The sequence below is a fragment of the Rhinopithecus bieti genome, unplaced genomic scaffold (assembly GCF_001698545.2).
Source record: "Rhinopithecus bieti isolate Rb0 unplaced genomic scaffold, ASM169854v2 scaffold_1918, whole genome shotgun sequence".
Classification (NCBI taxonomy): domain Eukaryota; kingdom Metazoa; phylum Chordata; class Mammalia; order Primates; family Cercopithecidae; genus Rhinopithecus; species Rhinopithecus bieti.
Window position 1 is genome coordinate 1028602 of NW_016803680.1, and position 20295 is coordinate 1048896.

Consider the following 20295-nt stretch of genomic DNA (forward strand, 5'->3'; position numbering starts at 1 on the left):
GGGATGTAGTAGGTAGGACTCCTCTAACTCACTGGGAAACAGAATGCAATTCCTCTCAGGAACTCCTCTTTTAGAGAAGCCACTATCGTAGTGGCCCTTGGGATGTCTGTCCAAGAAACGACCCCATTTGTGTGAGACCTGCCCCATCAGGTCAGCCACTTTGGCTGTGTGTTAGATAGTCCCAGTGCCGTGGCCCAGACTATTGAACCCTGACCCAAGCAGCGAAGTCAAATTCCCTGTTGCAATTTGGAGGTGGGATGGCAACAGGTTAACCAGTCTCTGTTGGTCCCTGAATTAGAAAGTAATGTGAAGCTGGAATGTCCATATTTAATCAAGGGATGAGTGAACAGGAAAAGCTGGCTTCAGAGACAGAAAAAGAAAACAAAGGCAACGCAAAGATACACCGTCATAAAAGGCTATGTGGCTTCAGAAAGAGGGACAGAAGGCAAGACAAACTGTGGCTTCTTTTGGCTTGCCGGGCCCCACTCCCAGAGCTTGTGCAGCCTGGAGGTATCTCTTGCACTTGAACTTTGTGCTCCTACGTCCTTATAATTAACTCCCCTTTTGCCTGAGAATTTGTAGTGGGTTTCTGTTTCTCGCAACCACACCATCTCTGAACAAGGCAGCATGTTGGAATGTCTCCTCCAAGCAGATACACAGGCTCGGCACCTGCTAGTCTACCTTGGTTCCTGATGTGTCTCTGAGGCCAGCTTTGCGAGGCCTTGTCTGTAGCTGTGGGAAGGGCCTAAGTCAGTGTACACATTTCAGCATCTATATATATGCCCGTGAGTATTAATGCCTGGGTATGTGTGATGCCCTATTTGTTGCATCTTTGTGGAGTGCTTTGAAGTACTCATTAAAGGTCTCCAGAAAGGGACTTCACCCATCTCCTAGGCTTTGCAGTTACATTCCCATAGCAGGACTGGTGCATTGCTTCTGCTGGGACTTGTTGCTTAATCCTTCAGAGCAAGCACAGCACTGTTTACAGTGAGAGGTACTCCCTTGGGTGATGAAGTTTCTACATCAAAATCAAGTCATTCCTCCAGCATCTAGGTCCCAAGGATGTTTGTGTAGTTCTCTAAGTCACAGCATGTCTGTGGTATGGTGGGGATAGGGGAGCTATGGGGACTAGTTTTCCTGGAGCAGAGTCTCCAAAAGTGGCCCTTTGATGTGTTCCCATGGGGATTTTGGAAACCATGATACAAACAATCAGAGGAAGCAGAGTGAATGCAAGGGTCAGTCTCTTCAATTCATGAGCAGTCAGAACAGGAGATGCTTAGGAAGGAATCATGGCTGGTTCTTCTTCTCCATGCTCATCCCATACCCTAGTGACAGGACACCTGTTCCCTGGAGTTAAAAACATGCGCCACACTTCCAGTAAAGGCTAAAGCCACAGAGGGCACCTAGCAAGCTTGCTTTCAAGGTCCCATTAACAAATGAGAAGGGCAGCCCAGGACAGACTGACAGGAACCCCACCATGTTACCTTTTTTTTTTTTTTTTTTTGAGACAGAGTCTTGCCCTGTCACCCAGGCTGGAGTGCAATGACACAATCTCAGCTCACTGCAACCTCCACCTCCCGGGTTCGAGCGATTCTCCTGTCTCAGCCTCCCAAGTAACTGGGATTACAGGTGTCTGCCACCATGCCTGGCTAATTTTTGTATTTTTAGTAGAGACAGGGTTTCACCATTTTGGCCAGGCTGGTTTTGAACTGCTGACCTCAGGTGAGCCACCTGCCTCAGCCTCCCAAAGTGCTGGAATCACAGGCATGAGCCACTGCGCCCAGCTGAGAGTTTTAAAGAAGGTGAAAGTTCTTCCCTTTCCCGAAACCTAGCCTGGTCTTGAGTCTGTTAATACCAAGACTGTGTGAATTGGAGTGGAAAGCAGACGTGGCGAAGGGAGCCATTGCCAGAAGGAAGAACACAAACTTCAAGGCCAGATGCTCAGTGGAGCTCTCAGAACAGCCAAGCCAGGAGGACAGTCAGGAGGACCATGGGCCAGGCCACCAGGAACCCTGAAATACAAGAAAGATGACTGTCAAGTGTTGGGCTTTGGGAGTCAGGAGTAAACATAAGTTGGCCTCTTTGTCTTTTGCAACACAAGGATGAGAAAGGCAAAGCATCTTTGATATCTGGCCTGATTATAGTCTCTGAGACTCACATGGTAGAGGCAAAGCTATCTAATCACTAAAATTTTTTTTTTCATTTTCCTCTAGACGCACTGTAAGGCAATTTTTCTCAGTGTCCTTTGCAAGTAGGTGGGGCCATGTGACTGAATCTGGCCAATAAAATGTACATGGAAGTCATCTGTGCCATTTATATGTCTGATCCTTAAAGCACCTGGCACATGGTAAACACTATATAAATGTTGGTTTTAAAAGTTAGACTCTAAGATCTAGTTCTGCTGGGATTGTATCTCTTTGGCACATCACTGTGTACTCAGTTTCGGTGAAGGACATGGATATGTCCCGTTGCTCTCTCATCTACCATCTAAGGGAGCAGATGCAGAGTATCCAAGATAGGACTTGCAGGGGATAGTGGAGTTGCCAGAAGTTACCAGAAGGTAGTAGAAGCCCAAGCTCCTAATGACTACATGGAGTAGAACTGCATCCCCTCCCCCAGTGATTTAGTGAGAAACAATGCTGTTGTGTAAAGACACAGAAGATTGGGGACTGTTTGTTATAGCAGCTAGCATTACTTATGCTGACTAATACTGAGGGGGCAGAAAGATACAGAGGTTAAAAAGCACTGCCTCTGAGGCCTGATTACTTAGCTTAGCATCTCAGCTCTATACTTAGCTGGGCAGTCCCAGAAAAGTTATTAAACCTCTCTGCCTTTATTTTCCTGTATACCAAAGAGAAATATTAATAGCTCCTGTGACTTCACTGGATTTTTGTACGGCTTAAATGAGTGAGTTCATATTAAGCATTGAGATCAGCACCTGGCACATGGTAAACACTATATAAATGCTGGTTTTAAAAGTTAGACTCTAAGATCTAGTTCTGCTGGGATTGTATCTCTTTGGCACATCACTGTGTACTCAGTTTCAGTGAAGGACATGGATCCCCGATGATAACTGTCTTGTATCAGAGGGCCTAGGAGAAACATGTGAGCCTTCCTGCTGTACTACCAAATTATAAAATCTCCCCATTACCCCAATTTCAAAGTAATTGGCTGATGTCCTAGAAGTGAGGAGAGAAATATAAATTTCAGACACAATTCATGACAAAAAGTTATAATTATAAAACAGGTTGATGTTCAATTAATTCTAAAACATCAAAGATGATTGTGACAGCAGACAATGAAAACCACAAGTGCCCTCTTGTAGTGGGTAGGCTGCCTCAACATCAGACTGATTCCCTCCTTATCCAGAAGCGTCCAAAATCCACCACTCATTCTAGAAATTAGTCAATTTGGCAAACTGTACTGGGAAACCACACTGTTCCAGGCACCGGGCTAACCAGAAGGACTGGCAGAAAGGGATGAGACTTGAGGTTCCTGACTTCAAGCTGCTTTTTTTTTTTTTTGACGGAGTTTCGTTTTTCTTGCCCAGGCTGGAGTGCAATGGCACAATCTCAGCTCACCGAAACCTCCTCCTGGGTTCAAGCGATTCTCCTGCTTCAGTCTCCCAAGCAGCTGGGATTACAGGCACATGCCACCATGCCCAACTAATTTTGTATTTTTAGTAGAGATAGGGTTTCTCCATGTTGGTCAGGCTGGTCTCAACCTCCCGACATCAAGTGATCTGCCTGTCTCGGCCTCCCAAAGTGCTGGGATTACAGGTATGAGCCACCCACACTTGGCCTAAGCTGCTTTTAGAATGAGTTCTAACTACTCCTCTCAATGAGCGTGACTTTTCTTAGCATTGTCTGAATGCTGGCACTGAACATAGAGAGTCCATCTTGGACTTACTTGGGCAATTTAAAAACTGCCGTCTAAGTTTGGGCTTTGAGGATAGAAAGAACCTTTTCATATCTGGGTTCACCAGTATAGGTCATTTTGTGGGAAAGCAAATCTTAATAGTATGTGCTTTCCATTTTGTCCAAAACATATTTCTAGTACCCTATAAATATGTAAAAAATGTAAAAATGTTCTCTCTCTGTCTGTCTCGCTCTGTGTGTGTGTATGTGTGTGTGTGTGTGTGATATTTCTTTTATTAGTCATCTTGTTTAGCTCCAAGTCATTAATCAAAAACCCATTCAGATGTTACTACCTGGTGAAATTCTTTCCAGACCTTATCCAATACAGTTAATTAGCCTTTTATGTACTCTTTCTGTACCATCTACCTACTTGTCATTTATTTGCTCAAGTGCCTGTCTCACTTGTGCAACGAATTGTTGGTGTTCCCATGCATATAGGGCTCATTCCCCTAACATTTGCACCTCCGACTCATTTTTCTCATTTGGCTTAAACATCACTTATTCTGAAAGTTTTTCTGACCACTTATCCATTCTGACAGTCTTTCTTCCTTCCTACCTTGATAATAAAGCCATCAAACATCGGTTAGGCACACGGCCCACCCAGAGTAAAGATTGCATTTCCTAGCTTCCTTTGCAGCAAGGTGTGGCATGTGACTAAGCACCAGCCAATGAGATGTAAGTGGAGGTATAAGGTGCTAGCTTTCAGGAATGTCTTTTAACACTCATTGGCTTCTTCCTTGTTCCCTCCATCCTGCTGTCTGGATACAAATGTTGGAGCTCTGGCTGCCATCTTGGAACATGAAGATGATGGCCACACCTCAAAGATGGTGGAGGCATGAGTTGGAAAGAGCCTGGATCTTTGACGGCTTTATGGTGCTACCCCACTAGCCTTGGATAGTTTGCCTCTAACCTTCATTTATGTGTGACAGAAATGAACGTCTGTACAATGAGAACACATGGACACAGGGAAGGGAACATCACATACTAGGGCCTGCCAGGGGATGGGGGGTAAGGGGAGGGAGAGCATTAGGAAAAATACCTAATGCGTGTGGGACTTAAAACCTAGATGACTGGTTGATGGGTGCAGCAAACCACCATGGCACATGTATACCTATGTAAAAGACCTGCATGTTCTGCACATGTATCCCAGAATTTAAAGGAAAATGAATTTAAAAAAAAGAAATAAAACCTTCTTGAGTTTGATAAAAAAGAAATGAATGTCTATTTTAAGGCATTATTACTCTTCTATCACATCACTTTCTTTTATTTTCAAAGTACCATGTTTACTTTTTGTTTTCTACTTTCCACACTGGTGCATAAGCCCTATGAGGGTAGGCACCTGGGCTCTTTTGTTTGCCATCACATCTTCAGTGCCCAGAACAAGACTTGGCACACAGTATATATTTCTTGTCAAAGGACTGTCTCCTCTGCTAGACTGTGGGCATCTCAAAGGCCAATCTTGGGTCTGATTAATGTCAGTGTCCCTAGCATAGGGTCTGGGCCGTAAAAGGGGCAGAATTGAAAAGACAAAGGAGAGTTGAGAAAGCTATGGGAAAGGCATGAGAAAATGATGTACCTGCAGTGCCGGGGGTTCCATTCGCGACACCAGGAGACTGTGCACCTGTGAACAAGAACAGAAGGGGAGGGTTTCCTCAGTCATGCTCCAGTGACTGCAGCACTGTGGCTGTAACTGCTTCACATCCTCCTAGACGTGGCCATCACAACCACTGGCCATCCACATTGGGGGGGCGTCTATGATCTGGCACAGGCACCTTTCTAGACACATTGCATGCATCTTAGACTTAATCCTCCTAACAGATTTGTGAGGAAAGTATTCTCATCCCCATTTGACAGATGAGAAGACTGGAGCTCAGTGATGTTAAGGGACTTGCCAAATTGACCTTTCCAGTCAGTAGCAGAGCTGGGATTAAAACCCCAGTATGTCTGATTCAAAAGTGAAAGTTCTTAACCTCCACCAAGTTACCCTGTGATGCCACTTGAGGCTTCAAGTTGAGAGCTCAGTAAAATGGTAGGAAAACTCGGGGCAGAGCCTTCTTCATGAGATAGCCTCTGTTTGTTCTGGAAAATGGAAATGGTGATAATGCTTTACCTCCCTCACCTGCTGTGAGCATTCAAAGTGATCATGCATATAAAGGCATTTGACAAAGTGCCAGGCACAAGGAAAATATTATTATTACCAACATTACTACATCTTAATTTCTTTAGGGGGAAAAAAAGGCTTTCATTCTTCCACTTCTCCATCCTGGTGGAAATAAAAGCACTAAATAAACACTACTGTAAATCCATGAGTAGGATGGATGAAAATATGAGGAGCCATTGGAAAGCCTCCCCTATATTATACTCCAGAATACCATAAATGAATTTTGGAAAACACAGTCATTCACCAGAAAACAAAGTTGCATTTAAATGGGATTTAGGACTTATACTTCACCTGTAAGGAACTGAGTTATGGGGACCTGGAAACAGGTGGAATAAGGAAAAGGCCACATGTTTTGGCATCAGACTGAGCTGGGTTCAGTCCTAACTCTAGCCACTCATGAGTAGGGGGATCTTGGGCGAGTCACTTAATCTCTCTGAGTCTTAGTTTCTCGCCTGTAAAATGGACACAGGCATGGGAGGATTAAGTGAATTGATGGATGCAAGAGCTTAGCCTGGTCTCTAAGCACACAGGAGGTCCAAATGACAATATTGTTATTATTACCCAAAGCATCTCAAAGAATAGGTTTTTCAGTAATGGTCAGACTGAGGTGGCAGAAAAGCCCTGAGAAGTTGGGCTGGTGACCCCAGGCATCTGTGGTTAACTGTCAACACTCAGCCAGCAGGTCTTGTCACTGGGATTTGGCCACTTACCCCTCCGAGTGATGGGCCCCAAATCTAGAACCCGGGATAGGTCAATGGCCGGTACTTCACTGCGGACTTGACTTCTTGAGCAAGACTGTAGGGATGATGAACTTTAATTATATCAAAATTTAAATGTCTGGATTCTATCTAGACTGCTCCTGCAATGGGCAACTCTGGACCGAGAACTGGGTCCAGAACTGGTTCATGCTATGGCCCTAATTCCGATGCTGTGGTTATCTCAATCTAGAAAATTATCACTGTCATGCCAAACAAATCTGGGTTTGAATCTCATCAAGTAGAGACTTTCTTTTAGCTGTATAATTTGGGGCCAATGACTTTGCCTCTCTACAATAACTAAATAATACCCACCTGGTTGTGAAAATGAAAATGAGATGTGCTTGCAACACGTGGGCACAAAGTAAGCACTCGGAAAATACCAACTATTCACAGGCAGTGCCAAATGCAGGCAAGAGCAGGGGCATTGGAGTCACCTCTCGGCTGGGGCACACCCTGGCTCTGATATTTTCTAACTGTGTGTGGCCCTGTGGGCAAGGACTTCTCTGACCCTCACAGTGGGGTAGGTAAAACAATCTACTTACAGGGTTGTTCTGAGAGTTACATGAGAAAAGGTATGCAGAAGTTTTAGCATGGTGCTTGACAAAGAGCAAGCACTAAAAACGTCATCTATGATTATAATTATTTAAGAGATACCAATGGAATCTAGTAGACAGATTTCTTTATCAAATCTGCCTCCTGGGGACACAAACATTGCTTAGATTTGGGCCTTTAGGAGACCTAGAGTATATCTATTTATCCTTCATTCTTCCCTCCCTCCCATCCACACACCTACCCATCTCTTTCCGTCTCTTCATCCTGCTCCCTTCCTTCTCTCCTTCCCTGTTCCTCCTTTCCTTCTCCATCCCTCCTGTATTCCTTTTTCCCTCCCTCTTCCCTTCTGACTCCCTTCCCTTCCCTCCCTTATTCCCCTTCCTCATCCCCTTCCCTAACCTTCCCTTCCCCTTCCTCTTCCCCTTCCTCTTCCCCTTCCCATTCCCTTCCCTTCTCTCCTTCCTTCAGTTCCCTTCCCCTTCTCTTTCCCCTTCCCCTTTCCCTTCCCTTCCCTCCCTTTCCCCTCCCTCCCACCCTCCCTTCATTCATAATTGCAATAAATATATATGGAGAGTCTATCAGGTACCAGGCTCCATGCCGGGCTCTGAAGAGTTCAGTTCAAAGAGAAACTCACAGGCTGGCACTGTTCATTAAGAGAATCACAGAGATGAATCTCACAATGCAGGAAAACTAGGTCATAATGTCCAGCAAACATGAACATCTGAACTGAGAACCGGCTTTCCGAGGACCTCCCATTCTCCTCCACGTGGATGGTGGAATCACGTTGATTTGAGCAGCTGGGAGGGTGACAGGGGCAAAGGTGTGACTTCTTAAAATAGCAGTGGAGAAAATTAAAGAGTCCCTCGGGTTCCCTCCATCATGATAAAGTGGACTTTTTCTATTCCTCTGTTTCCTCCAAGATATATCCATAAACTCACATGGCTTAAATTATTTGGGGGCACAGTCTCTGGAGTGAAACAGACTGATTTTACATTCTAGCCCGACCCATGTTCTAGCTAAGTGATTATGGGCAGGTTACTCATCCTTACTGAACCTTACTTTTCTTATCTGTAAAGTGGAGACAGTAATATACACTTTATGAGACTGATGTGAGCATTTAATCAGATAACCCACATATATTTCTTGGCACATAGCTAAGCTCAATGACAAATACTAGCTAGGATTATTACTATAATTTAAATCATGATCTATAGAAATGCATTTTTCCCTTGTTTTTGCCAGCCGGGCATGTTCAATAATATTTAATCCCACAACATTTATCATATTGTTTTCATATTGACCAGTGTTCACTTCAGTGTAATAATCCATTACTATCAAATTGATTCCCTGGTTTTGAACAATAAGCCTGTTGCCAAAGTTATCAAGAATATTGAAATGGAAAAATATTGGCATTTATTCACCCTACCTATCTATTTGGTATTAATATTTTAGGCTAAAATCTCAGGAGTGATATTTCTGAGTCAAAGAGTGTGTTTATGATATGTAATACAACTTACACATCTGCTAGGGATGGATGAGATGAACATTTTCCTGTAAACATTAGTAAGGCCAAATGATAATTCTAGAATTGGTCATTACCTGTTTCTGATGATGAAATACTTCACAGGGTCAGCCTTGTCTTCAGTGGGGGTGGCATAGCAGTTCCTCAACACCAGGTTAAACTGGGAGGTGTCCCCTTGCTCCAAGATGGCGCCCACATAGAGCATGGACTCAACAGACAGTTCAGCCACATCCCCTTCATAAGGATTCGTGTAGTTCTGGTCTTGGAAGAGGGCCATCCTAACAATGAACTCTCCATCCCCGCCCACACTGACGTTCAGGAAGCTGAGAAAAGGAAAGCCATAAGAGTGGGAACCTCAGAGAGAACAACATAAATCAAGCCCTGCTACTTACTTAACACACTTATGAAGGCAAAGACACATATCTTGGATCCTTAAGTGAACTCTTCAATCATTCATTTAAACTGAGCATTTATTAGCTTCTAGGCACCAAAGCGGACAGACAAGTCTGTCTCCAGGATTTCCACTGATCCTCCCTGCAGGACAAGTTACACATATATCTCTCACTGAAGGAATAACTGAGTGTACACCTCCATCTTCTCACCTGGAGAGTGGAGCTGAGAACCAGTTCTGTGTGTTTACAATTTTTAGCAGCAGATCGCTTCCCTCCATTCCACAGTCTTCAGTGAAACACCAATTTTAACAACAGAAATGGTTTTCCTTTTGATTTTTTGTGAACCCGGAGCCCCAGCACCAAACCATGTGGAAACCACTGAATTAGAAAATTTCTAATCTTTCTGATCCTGTTGCTTTGTGATATCAGGGGGCAATAAGGAATGAGATGGGCACTCTGGATTTTTGACTTCCCAGAAAGTCCCCTGGCAAATCTAGGGATGCTAAGGAACTGATTCAACAGGACCCCATTCCAGGCACAGAAACTCAACAAAACAGAGAAAAACCCCTGCCCAAATTGCTATCTGATGCTATTTCTGCTGGGGATGGGGTGCCTGTTTATCAGACAAAAGCTGGTCTCTGCTTCAATCTCATGTCTTCAGGGAAGCTGTTCTGTCCCCATCAAATCCACCACCAACAGGGATCTGGAACCCCTATTTCCTGCTCCCAAAGCACCCCACGTTTTTTTTACATTGCACTCATCTTGCTTATAAATAGTTATTGATTTAATTAGTTGCTTAATACCTTTGTTCCTCAAGGTGAATGAACTTGTCCTGTGTTTTTGTTTTCTAGCACATTTAGTAAGCACTGTTTCATGTTGCTGCATTGCCTAGTTATAACAATCTTTAATATCCACAGAATAATCTATGTCTGTCTTGTTCATGCTGAACATCTTTAATATACAATCAATGAGTACTTGTGGAATGAATGATTGAATGACTGGAGGCTCCTGGAGGAGGTTGGTAATATGGTGTGGTCATGATAGTCTACACTTGAAGTAAGTGTGATGTGACTATTGCTAAGGTTATAGGTCAAAGGGCAAGGGTCAATGCCATACCTTACAATGGGCTTCAAGGCAGCTTGGAGGCTGACTTTCATGTCCAGTGGATAGGCACATTGGAAGTTGATGTTGAGGATGGTGTCTCTGATGATGAAATCATCGACCAAGGAGAGGGTGTTTTTGTAGATGGCATGGGTTTGATTTCTCTTTGGCATAAAAACAAAACCACACAGATGTTTATGTGTAAGCGTATGTAGGTGTATCTCAAATCCAGATCTGATTTCTAGAGTCAATGTGTTTAACCATGCAGTCACCCTACCTTCTGAGCTCATGGAGGTAAAGGGACCTCCTCCTTCAGTGTTACTGACACTTTGTGGGAAGGGGAATGAGGACACCAGACAAAAAACTAGACCAATGAATTATTGACCCTTGGGAAGAGTCAGGAACTGACAAGCTTGCTTCTCTGTGCATCCCTCCCCCACATCCCTAATTAAAATTATCATAATTATAGCTTACGTTTATGAAACTCACATGTCAGATTTATACTAAGTTCTTTATGTAAACCAACATGTGCACTCTTACATAACCCTGGGGCTCAGGGAAGCTAAGTGGCTTGTCCAAGATCTCAGAGCTACTATGATAGGTCCCATCAGCCCAACACATACCTTCTGGCAGCAGTGGTGTGAAAGCCACTTACCTCCAGAATGTTCCTGCAGGCACTAGCCTGGACGGGGCTGGTCACAGATACCCAGTTCCTCTCCTCTGTCTGCAAGATGCTGCTGCAGTTTGGGTCTCGCAGGTACGCAATGACCTCCTCCCCAAAACCCAGGCCTTCCAGCAAACATTTGTCCACCTTCACCTTGATCTCCCTGGCCCCACAGTCTAGCTGAGGCTGCAAACTGTGGACATCTGCAAAGCAGAGATGAAGGCAAGTGGAATGGACATGAGTCTGGAAGCCCACTTTCCCTACTCTTTGGTAAGGTCTCCATGACCCAGAAGATTATGTAAACTAGAAGGTCCCTGGGATTCAGACGGAATTCATGCCTAGACTGGCAGTAGGTGAGACTGGCAAAGGGGGCCCCTCATTCAAGATTTCCAAGTGTCCTATGTGCAGGCTTGGCTAAGGTTTTTTGGTCTAATTCTTCTTGGGGATTGTGTTATTTGGGGAGGCAGGATGGACTTGCATTCCATACTAGACTCAAAGTTAGATATATGCTACCTTGTTGAGTCAGCACATCTGACCAAGTTCAGAGCTATCATATTTTAACTCAACATTTATTCAACACACAACTTCTTGAGCATCTACTATCTGCCAGGCACTGGGGCTACAACACTTACCAAAACTGACAAAATTCCCGCTGTTATAGAGCTAACATTTGAATAGGGTAGACAAATAGTAAACTAATAGGAAGACAGTTTCTATTGTATTTATGAATGCATTGATTCAATATATATTTATCAACCACCTTCTCTCTCTCTCTCTCTCTCTCTCTCCTTTTTCTTTTTTTAGACAGAGTTTTGCTATGTTGCCCAGATTGGAGTGCAGTGGTGCAATCTCAGGTCACTCCAACCTCTGCCTCCTGGATTCAAGTGATTCTCCTGCCTCAGCCTCCTGAGGCTGGGCTTACAGGCATGGGATTACAGGCATGTGCCACCACACCGGGCTAATTTTTGTATTTTTATAGAGATGGGGTTTTGCCATATTGGCCAGGCTGGTCTCAACCTCCTGACCTCAGGTGACCTGCTCACTTCAGCCTCCCACAGTGCTGTGATTACAGGCATGAGCCACTTTACCAACCACCTTCTCAAATGCTAGGTGCATTCAACACAAAGTAAATAAGGCATGGACTTGGCCTATGAGGATTTCTTGGTCTTGTGTAAACACCAACATACCCACAGCTTATTATACTTCAATACGATAAAGATACAGACAGAAGTATGTACAGAGGGACGTGTCTGTAAGCAATGGGGCCCACTGGACAGCCATCATTCTGCTGGCCACTGATGAAGACGTGAGGCAGGCCACCTGCTCACTCAGTCAGCTGAGGCTGTCCTTGGAGCCCATCCAAGTACAGGGAGGGCTTCCTTAAAGCCCAAGTTCTGACTCTGCGATGGGCCCAAAGCCCAGAAAACCACACTGACTCTCTGGGGCCTTATCCACTCAATGAGCAGAAAGAGTCTTTAAGGAGATCAAGGTTGCTGGTTGTTCCCTACCCCTCATTTCCCAGGGTGCTCCTGCTGGGCACATCTAAGCATTGCCCCGTTCACACTGCAGCTCCGTTTTCCAAATGTGTCATGCTCCTTCTTGTCCTGCTGCCTAGAACACTCTCTCTTCCACAGGGACTTGTGAGTGTGCTCAGAGGAAGGCATGCTTGTGCCAAGGGCAAGATCAAAGGCCCTTGTTAGAGTTCAGTGATGGAGGGAAATAATCTCAGTGGGAGGCTCATCCATCCCCTGTCCAGGGCTTACTGTTTGTCTATGACATCCCTACCCATGGGCCATCTCACTCCGCTTGCTTGTCTCCTGGGACGAGAAATTCATCACCTCCTGAGCCTTCCCAATTGGACAGTTCAGATTTAGTTCTCACAATAGCCCTGTATGGTGGGTATTATTATCACCTTAACCTCATTTTACAGATGAGAACATTCAGGCTCAGAGACAATAGTGACTTGTCCCCAGAAGTCTGCCCATGTCCCTGACATGAAGACCCTGTGACTATGAAAACATAGCTCCTACATTTGCAGAATTATCATCTTCAGTACCTTCAGCCTCAGGGGTCAAGCCTGTGCATGTCAGAACCATTTCCTGAGGCTGTGGCCCAGCAGCTGACCTGGAAATTTGCTCCAACCCTGCCCTCCTATCCTTGCAAACCCACTGGCTTTACAGCACATGGATTGGAGAGCCCACATTCCCTTGACCTCAGGTCCTTGCCCCCGACTCTGCTTTATACCTTATCCTGACTCTCTAAAGCTCCCTCCCTCCTGCCCTGCCCACTCAGGATGGTAGTTACTGGCCCAGTGAGCCACTCACCAGAGCTATTGAGGTCCTGTCTGCAGACACAGCCCCAGGTGCTGTTGCGGGCAAGGCACTCCTCCTCGGGGCGGCAGGCCTTCTCACACTTGTCCTCCACAGTGGAGGGATCTAGGTGATGGGGCATGGAGAGAGAAGATCAGGATGCAGTGTGGGCTGGACTTGAGGCCCCCAAGTCCAACCTTCTCATTCCACTGGGGCACAAGAATCTTGCCAAGGTTGTGTGATACTTAGTGGAAGCGTTAAGCCTCAAACTCAGATTTCCTGACTCCCAGTCCAGTGGGATAAGTGAGAGCCCTAAAGCTGCCACCTGAACACTTACTACAGACAAGACTCTATTCTAAGGACAATGAATGTATTAGCCCATTTAATCAAAATGAGAAAGGACAGCATGGTGGTTAAGCCCATGGATGCTGGAGCTAGAATGCCAAGTTCAAATCCCAGCTCTACCATGCTCCAGCTCTGTGATACTAGGACAGCCCCTTAATCTCTCTGTGCCCCTCATTGTGGTAATTAGGTAGCACTTATCTTATGGAACTGGGGAGAGGATAAAATGAGTTAATACATTTGAAGTACTTAGGATAGCAACAAGGACATTGTTAGCATTATGTGTTAGCTGTTATTTTTGCCATTACCCCTTTTTTTTCAGATCAGAACACCGAGGCTCAGGGAGGCAAATTTAACTTCCCAAATGGAGCCAAAATCTGAATGAGCATGAGTTCTGGATTTTATGCTACAGACATTTATAAACTGGGAAATTTCACCCTTAAATGAGAATTTCTGGCTTGAAATGTTGGAAGGTCTGACAACACCTGTGTTGTGTTCTCACTAGGCAGGAGCTGAGTCAAGGCTGCTCTGCATCCTCTCCTGTTTCCTATTGACTTGCTCCACTCACTTTACTGAGCCTGGGGTGCATCTCGTTGACTGTGTAGCTGCCTCCTCCAGGGCTCTGCTGCTCACCTGTGCAGTATCTCAGATTACACTTGGGAGTGCCTTCCAACCGGTACACGTGGTACCCGCCTGGGCAGGCCTTCACCAGCACCTCCGTCTTCCAGAGACAGCAGTTGCCACTCCAGTGGGCACAGGCAGTGTGGTTGATGATGCCATCCCCAAGAGCAGGGTGGGTCCCGTTCAACCATATGGGAGCGGCTGTCTGGCATCGGCCCACCTGGACACAGGTCTCCGACATCCTCACTCCTCCTTCCCCTACAAAGCGGTACCAGCCACTCATGTTCTCATCGCACCCCGGTTTCTCTTCTGAGTTCTTTGTGCTTCGGAAGGGTTCATCCAGGAGGGTGTAATTCTGACAGGGGTCAAAACAGACGTGAGCCTCTGGGGTGCCAGGAGCTCCGCAGTCCAAGTCCAGCCCATAGAAACTGGCTTCACTGGGGTTTCCATAACCTGGGAAAGTGACAGAGTGCAGTTGGGTTTAATGTTTAATCCATTAATTAAACATCAACTTCATCAACTTGGGGGCAGAATAATCAGTGAGGATCTTCTGCGGTATTTTATAGACATTGAGGACATCCTGCCCAATCTCCCTCCCCGCCTCAGAGTAACAAAGTTCTTTCCTGTGCATTCATGCACAGCAGCCTTGTTTGACTAATATTTGTTTTTCTCATTATAAATGTAATACAGGCTCACTGAAAAAGAACCTCAAACATCATTAAAATGAATAAAGCAAAAATGAAAGTTGCCATAAGCCCATCTCATCCCCAGAAGTAACAATAAATTTGTTATGTAGCCTTCAGATTCTTCTTAGGCATGTTTAAAATACATTGCTTTCTTAAAAATAAAAATAAGTTTAATTCTGTACAACATCTTTTTTTCCACTTGCATTTTTTACTTAACATAACATAGACATTTTTCCATACCAGTAGCACAATCTAATGTAAGAATTCCAAACCTTGGCACTATTGACGTTTTGGCTGGGTCATTCTTTATTGGAGGAACCATCCTGTGCCTTATAGAATGTTTAGGAGTATCCTTGGTCTCTACCTACCAGATCCCAGCAGCATGCCCCAAAGTGGTCTCCAGGCATTGCCAAATGTCCCCTGTGGGATATCACCTCCAATTGAGAACCACTGACCTAACAAGACCATTTCTGATTGTTGATCTATCATTTTTCAAAACAGTTTTAGAAATTGTGATATATGAAGAGGCAGAGAAGTGAAGGAGGAAGACCACAGGCTGGTCAGGCTGACTTTAAATCCAATTCCACACTTGCTGGCTGGGTGACCTTGGCAGGTGACTTAAGTCCCCTGAGACTCATTGGTAAAACCATGTCTGTGAATTAGTGGTTCTCAAACTTTATCCATTCCTATGCCTTGGGTCATGACCTTTGCCATACATGTGTTTGCCTGTCCTATTATTGACTTAAAATGTTTCTTTCAATGATTATCTCTAAGAATTAGTTTCATCTTAAAGAATAATATGTGTGATAACATAGATATCATGTGCTAGTTATATTCTTTAGATATGCATAAAAAATAAACATAAAGCCGTTAAAAACTTGTTAAGAGTTTGCTAGGCATCCCCTGAATCATCTTGGAATATATACACCTCATTTGGGGAAAGAAGGCCTTAAATGATTGTTAGAGGATTGAGTGAGATAATATGTGTAAAATGCCAAGCAGAGTACCAGGGTCAAGCGAATTCTCTTCTCTAGTTCTGATTTGTTGAATGCTGTAGATGCCTGAAGAAGGGGCTAAGTGCACACACAGGATCACGTGCTTATAATACACGTTAAAGGGGCTTTCTTAAAAAAAGAGATTTTCAAGTTTTGCACATGCTTATAATACACATTAGAAGGGTCTTTCAGAAAAAGAGATTTTCAAACTTTGCTCATGCATGTACTTAAGACAAGGAATCCCTGCATTTGTTGTTCTTAGATTACTTCTTGCACACCCTGCGTTTTTCCACTGGAGGCCTCCAATGAGTTCAATTCCCTCACCCACCCTCCTCCACAGTGCTGAAATTTACACTCTAAGTCTGAGACTCCTTTCTGCAAGTATCTGAATTGCCCAATTCATAAAAAGATCATTTAATCTAGCCCTTTCAGGAAAAGAAGAAGGCACTTGCCAGTACAAGGTGACTAAGTTGTGTATTTCTTGATCTTCTTTAATCTGGGCTCTCTGATCTCCCAAAGATATGGGCATGGGAAGTTATGTTAACTGGCTCCTACTGCCGTTTCAAGGGAATTTCTGATTAGATTCTTTGAGAGATGATTGTGACTTGATTTCCATTGTGTCTCACCATGTTTCCCTTGATTTCTAGCTCTGAGTCTTTGCTTTAGAACTGCCAATTCCTCTTCCTTACCTGAGCCACCTTCTCTGCACTTCTATCCTCACTTGCTAAGTCTTCCTTGACATCTGAGATGCCAGGTGAGCAGAATACTTACCTTGCTGCGCTGCAGATGCCTGGGTCAGAATGCAGGAGACCAAGGCCAGCCACAGGAGGCCAGAACCCACCATCCTTTCCATAAGGTGAGGCATGCAAGTCACTTTGCTGTATGCAGACTTCCTGTGCAGCTACGGGAAACAAAAGACCCAGATAAGATCAGGGCATAAGACTATGTTCTTAGAAACAGATCCGTTGACTTCCTTCATGAAGAGCTGCATTGTCTCAAAGTAGGTGTGACTTGTGGACAGATGAAGCAAGATAATGGGAGATAAAGTTGACAGTAAGCAAACCAAAGGCAAGCTCAGAGCTGGCTATCACTGCAGAATGTCCTAGAAAGGTCTCAGGATGGTCCCTGCTCAGGTGGAGGTAGAGGCTCTCTGGAGATTGGATAGAGAAAGAGGGATATGGTGCCTGTGATATCTGCACACAAAAGTAATGGCTGCCCTTTCTTAGTTTGATGCATTGGGTGCTGTTAAGAGCGCCCTGAAATGTCCTCTATGCATGTAGATTTCTGTGAGTGTGGAACCATGCCAAACCGAGCCCCATGTTCCTTGCTCCTAGTACAGAATCCGGCACACAAGGGGTACTCATTAGAGGGTTAAGGGATGAATAAATAAATCAATGGGGGTTGGGAGCAGTGGCGAGGCAGAAAGAAAGAGCTGCAAAAAGCCTGCCAGCATTTGGATGGCATTTACTGTTCTGGGAAATCCTTTCCCTGAATGGCCAAATCTTTGGATAACTTCCTACAACCTCTGGAAGACTTCAGTGGAAAATAGAGATCGGTTTCTGGCAGGGATATCGTGAGTATGCTATGAGGCAGCAGGGATAGGGGAGCACCCAGGATTGGTGATTCTTAGAGATGAGATCCCAATAGAGACCGAGTTCCCTGGTGGGAGTATCTGGGGCAAGGGAAAGGGTGGCAACTATAGGCCTGGAACATCGCAGGTGACTGGAAGCATGGCTGAGTTGGATATAGAGTGGTACCTGGAGCACTTGACAATGGCCAGGATCCAAACTCCTTGCTGGGTTCTAAAAATTTCCAGAAACAAAGAACCCCAGCAAGTCCAGCGGATCAAGATTTCCCAGGATTAGGAGAAAGCCTCCTGAGGCTTAAAGCAGGACTTACCTCCGATGAGAACACAAAGCGTTTCTCCTCCTCTGGCCAGCCATGGGAATGCAGCCTGCTGTGGGCTGTCTTTTTATTGCAATTTCCCACCCATGTGTCTCTCCTCAATTGGTGCACAGGTATGATGGGAGTTCTAGGCCATACACTGGGCTTGTTGAGTGGAGGTGAGATAAGCCATTTACGCAAAGGATGGTGAAAGAAGGGCCCTCCCCTCACAATGTAAACCCTTCCAGCTATCTCAGCATCATGCAAATGCTTCCTACAAACAATAGTGCTGTGTGCTGAATGCTGAACATGCTGGGCACTACTTTGCGACCGTGACTTCTCACATTTAATCTTCATAATCAATCAGTGAAACTGGTGCCATATTTATTACCAGAAACCAAACACGAATTGAAAGGAAGCTTAATACCCAAAGGGAAGTGAAGAGAAAATCAAACAGGCACTTGTTTGCACAATGGATTTTCAACTGTACCTTGTGTTCCTAGCTAATCATCTTGGAACGTTTCTGCTTCTGTCTGAAGGCCACTGAGCTTGGGGCCAGTTAGACTAACAGGATAAATAGGAAAAGAAGGAAGGGAGTGTGGATGTTTCCACAAAATTCCATTTCTTGTTCCATAGACTCTACCCAACTCCAGATTTCTAATACTAAGGAGTTTTGGAATGGCTAATTTGGTGATGATGCATTTTGGAATGGCAAAGGACAGACAAAGGTTCCTGGATAAAAGAAGCATCAGAGTAGCCCCTGTAAATCCCTTTTGATATGTAGGCTGCCCTAGAGATTGGAAGGCATGAGACTGAGAAGAGGCTGTAGAGGATCTTGGACTTAACTAACTCCAGGCTTGGACGGGGCTTTCATGGCATGGTAGAAATCATGGACTTCATAAAAGAGCCAAAGCTTTTGCAGAAGAAATGGCCACTGTTTCTTCTCTATCACTCTGGGACTCCTTAAGGAGCCAAGGCAACTGGGGACAAGGGAACAGGAGAGTCTTGGCATTGGTAACACCTTCTATAAAACTTCAACCTGGAAAAATGAAAAGTGCTACAAGCCACCTTCTCTACTCCCAAAGCAAATGTAGAAAAGTCTCTATAATGTGGAACCTATGACAACTGGGTCCACTAAATAGCCCACTGATCCATTCAATCTGGCTAGGTGCCCATCCCAGTCTCCCCAGTGGCCACTCTTAACCTTCCCATTCCTCTTAAATGGTCTCTGCAGCTATCATCACCCACTCACACCACCTTTCTCAGCAGATATCTTGTACCCTACTTCAAAAACAATTTAGGCCACAACAGCTGACCTTGCTCCTTTCCCTATAAACATATAAATACTGGTCTCCATCCTCCACTTCTTCCCCCTTCAACTTTTAACAAGGCGATCTTCCTCCTTTTCAAAGTCAGTTCCTCCACCCTTCTTCTGGCCTCTCCATTGCAATCTGAACCATGCAGCTACAACTTTATAGACAAATCCACTGGGTAGTTTGTTTCTGCTCCTTTGTGATTGGATTTGCCTACTGCTTTTTCCGGGTACCTTGCATTTCCTTGACTCCGCATGATAGTATTTTCTTGATTCTCCTATTTCTACTTGGAGATTTCTGTTCTGTTGCTACAAGATCCTGTCCCTAAGAATGCTGGTTAGGTCCCATTTTTCTTGTCACTTCATAAACTCTCCCTGGGAGGTATCAAGTTATCTCATGGTTTCACATACCATCTCCAGGCTGCTGAGTTCTGAATCTGTATCCCCAGCTTTTGCTACTCCCTTGAACTTTAGTTCCATCTACCTATTGATTGCCGGACCTCTCACTGCCGCTGAGATGCTTGAGACACCTCAAACTCAGCAAGTGCAACACTGAGCTCATCAAGTCCCCTAAATCTCCTCCTCCTCATTGTATAATCTATTTTAGTCAAAGGTGCCACTCCCCTCCCAGTCATCCAAGCTGGAAACTTGGCCTCTTCCTTTCTAAGCTCCTTCCTTTCTCCCTCTGCCCCCATTTCCAATAATCCTTTCTTCTCCATCTCCACCTCACCAATCCAGATTCGGGCCACCATTCCTTATGAAGGTAATTTTTTTTTGAGCAAGGGTCTTGCTCTGTTGCCCAGGCTACAGTGTAGTCACGTGATCATAGGCTCACTGCAGCCTTGATCTCCTGGGCTCAAATAATCCTCCCACCTCAGCCTCCTGAGTAGCTGGGACTACGGTTGTTGGCCACCACATCTGGCTAATTTTTAAATTGTTTTGTAGAGGCAGCATCTTGCTATAATTTGTGGTTATCTGGCCTCCTCCTCATCTTCAAGCCTTTGCATACTCTATTCCCTCAGCCTATATCACTCTTCACCCAGCCTCGTCCTACATTATCACCTCTTCCAGGAAGCCTT

The 20295-nt window shown here is 44.8% G+C and overlaps 1 protein-coding gene across 1 annotated transcript; it reads right to left on the reverse strand.

The window, feature by feature from the left end:
- Positions 1 to 307: 307 nt before the first annotated feature.
- GP2 (glycoprotein 2) lies at positions 308 to 20003 on the reverse strand. The gene is made up of 11 exons (XM_017849788.1): positions 17920 to 20003; positions 16792 to 16921; positions 14352 to 14792; positions 13392 to 13502; positions 11059 to 11270; positions 10419 to 10567; positions 8988 to 9233; positions 8023 to 8185; positions 6789 to 6873; positions 5494 to 5538; positions 308 to 2012 (listed from the first exon to the last, which is right to left on the reverse strand). Exons 1-11 carry the CDS (start codon positions 18259 to 18261, stop codon positions 1954 to 1956), a joined length of 1983 nt encoding a protein of 660 aa, XP_017705277.1. The 5' UTR covers positions 18262 to 20003; the 3' UTR covers positions 308 to 1953.
- Between the last annotated feature and the right edge of the window lie 292 nt (positions 20004 to 20295).

Coding starts and splice junctions, on each gene's coding strand:
- GP2 (XM_017849788.1), bottom strand. CDS start 18,261: ATGAAGATTAAATGTGAGAAGTCACGGTCGCAAAGTAGTGCCCAGCAT. Junction 9,234..10,418: donor GCCTTGAAGCCCATTGTAAG/GTATGGCATTGA, acceptor TCCTTTTCTCAG/CTTCCTGAACGTCAGTGTGG. Junction 8,186..8,987: donor TATTTCATCATCAGAAACAG/GTAATGACCAAT, acceptor TCACCCTCCCAG/CTGCTCAAATCAACGTGATT.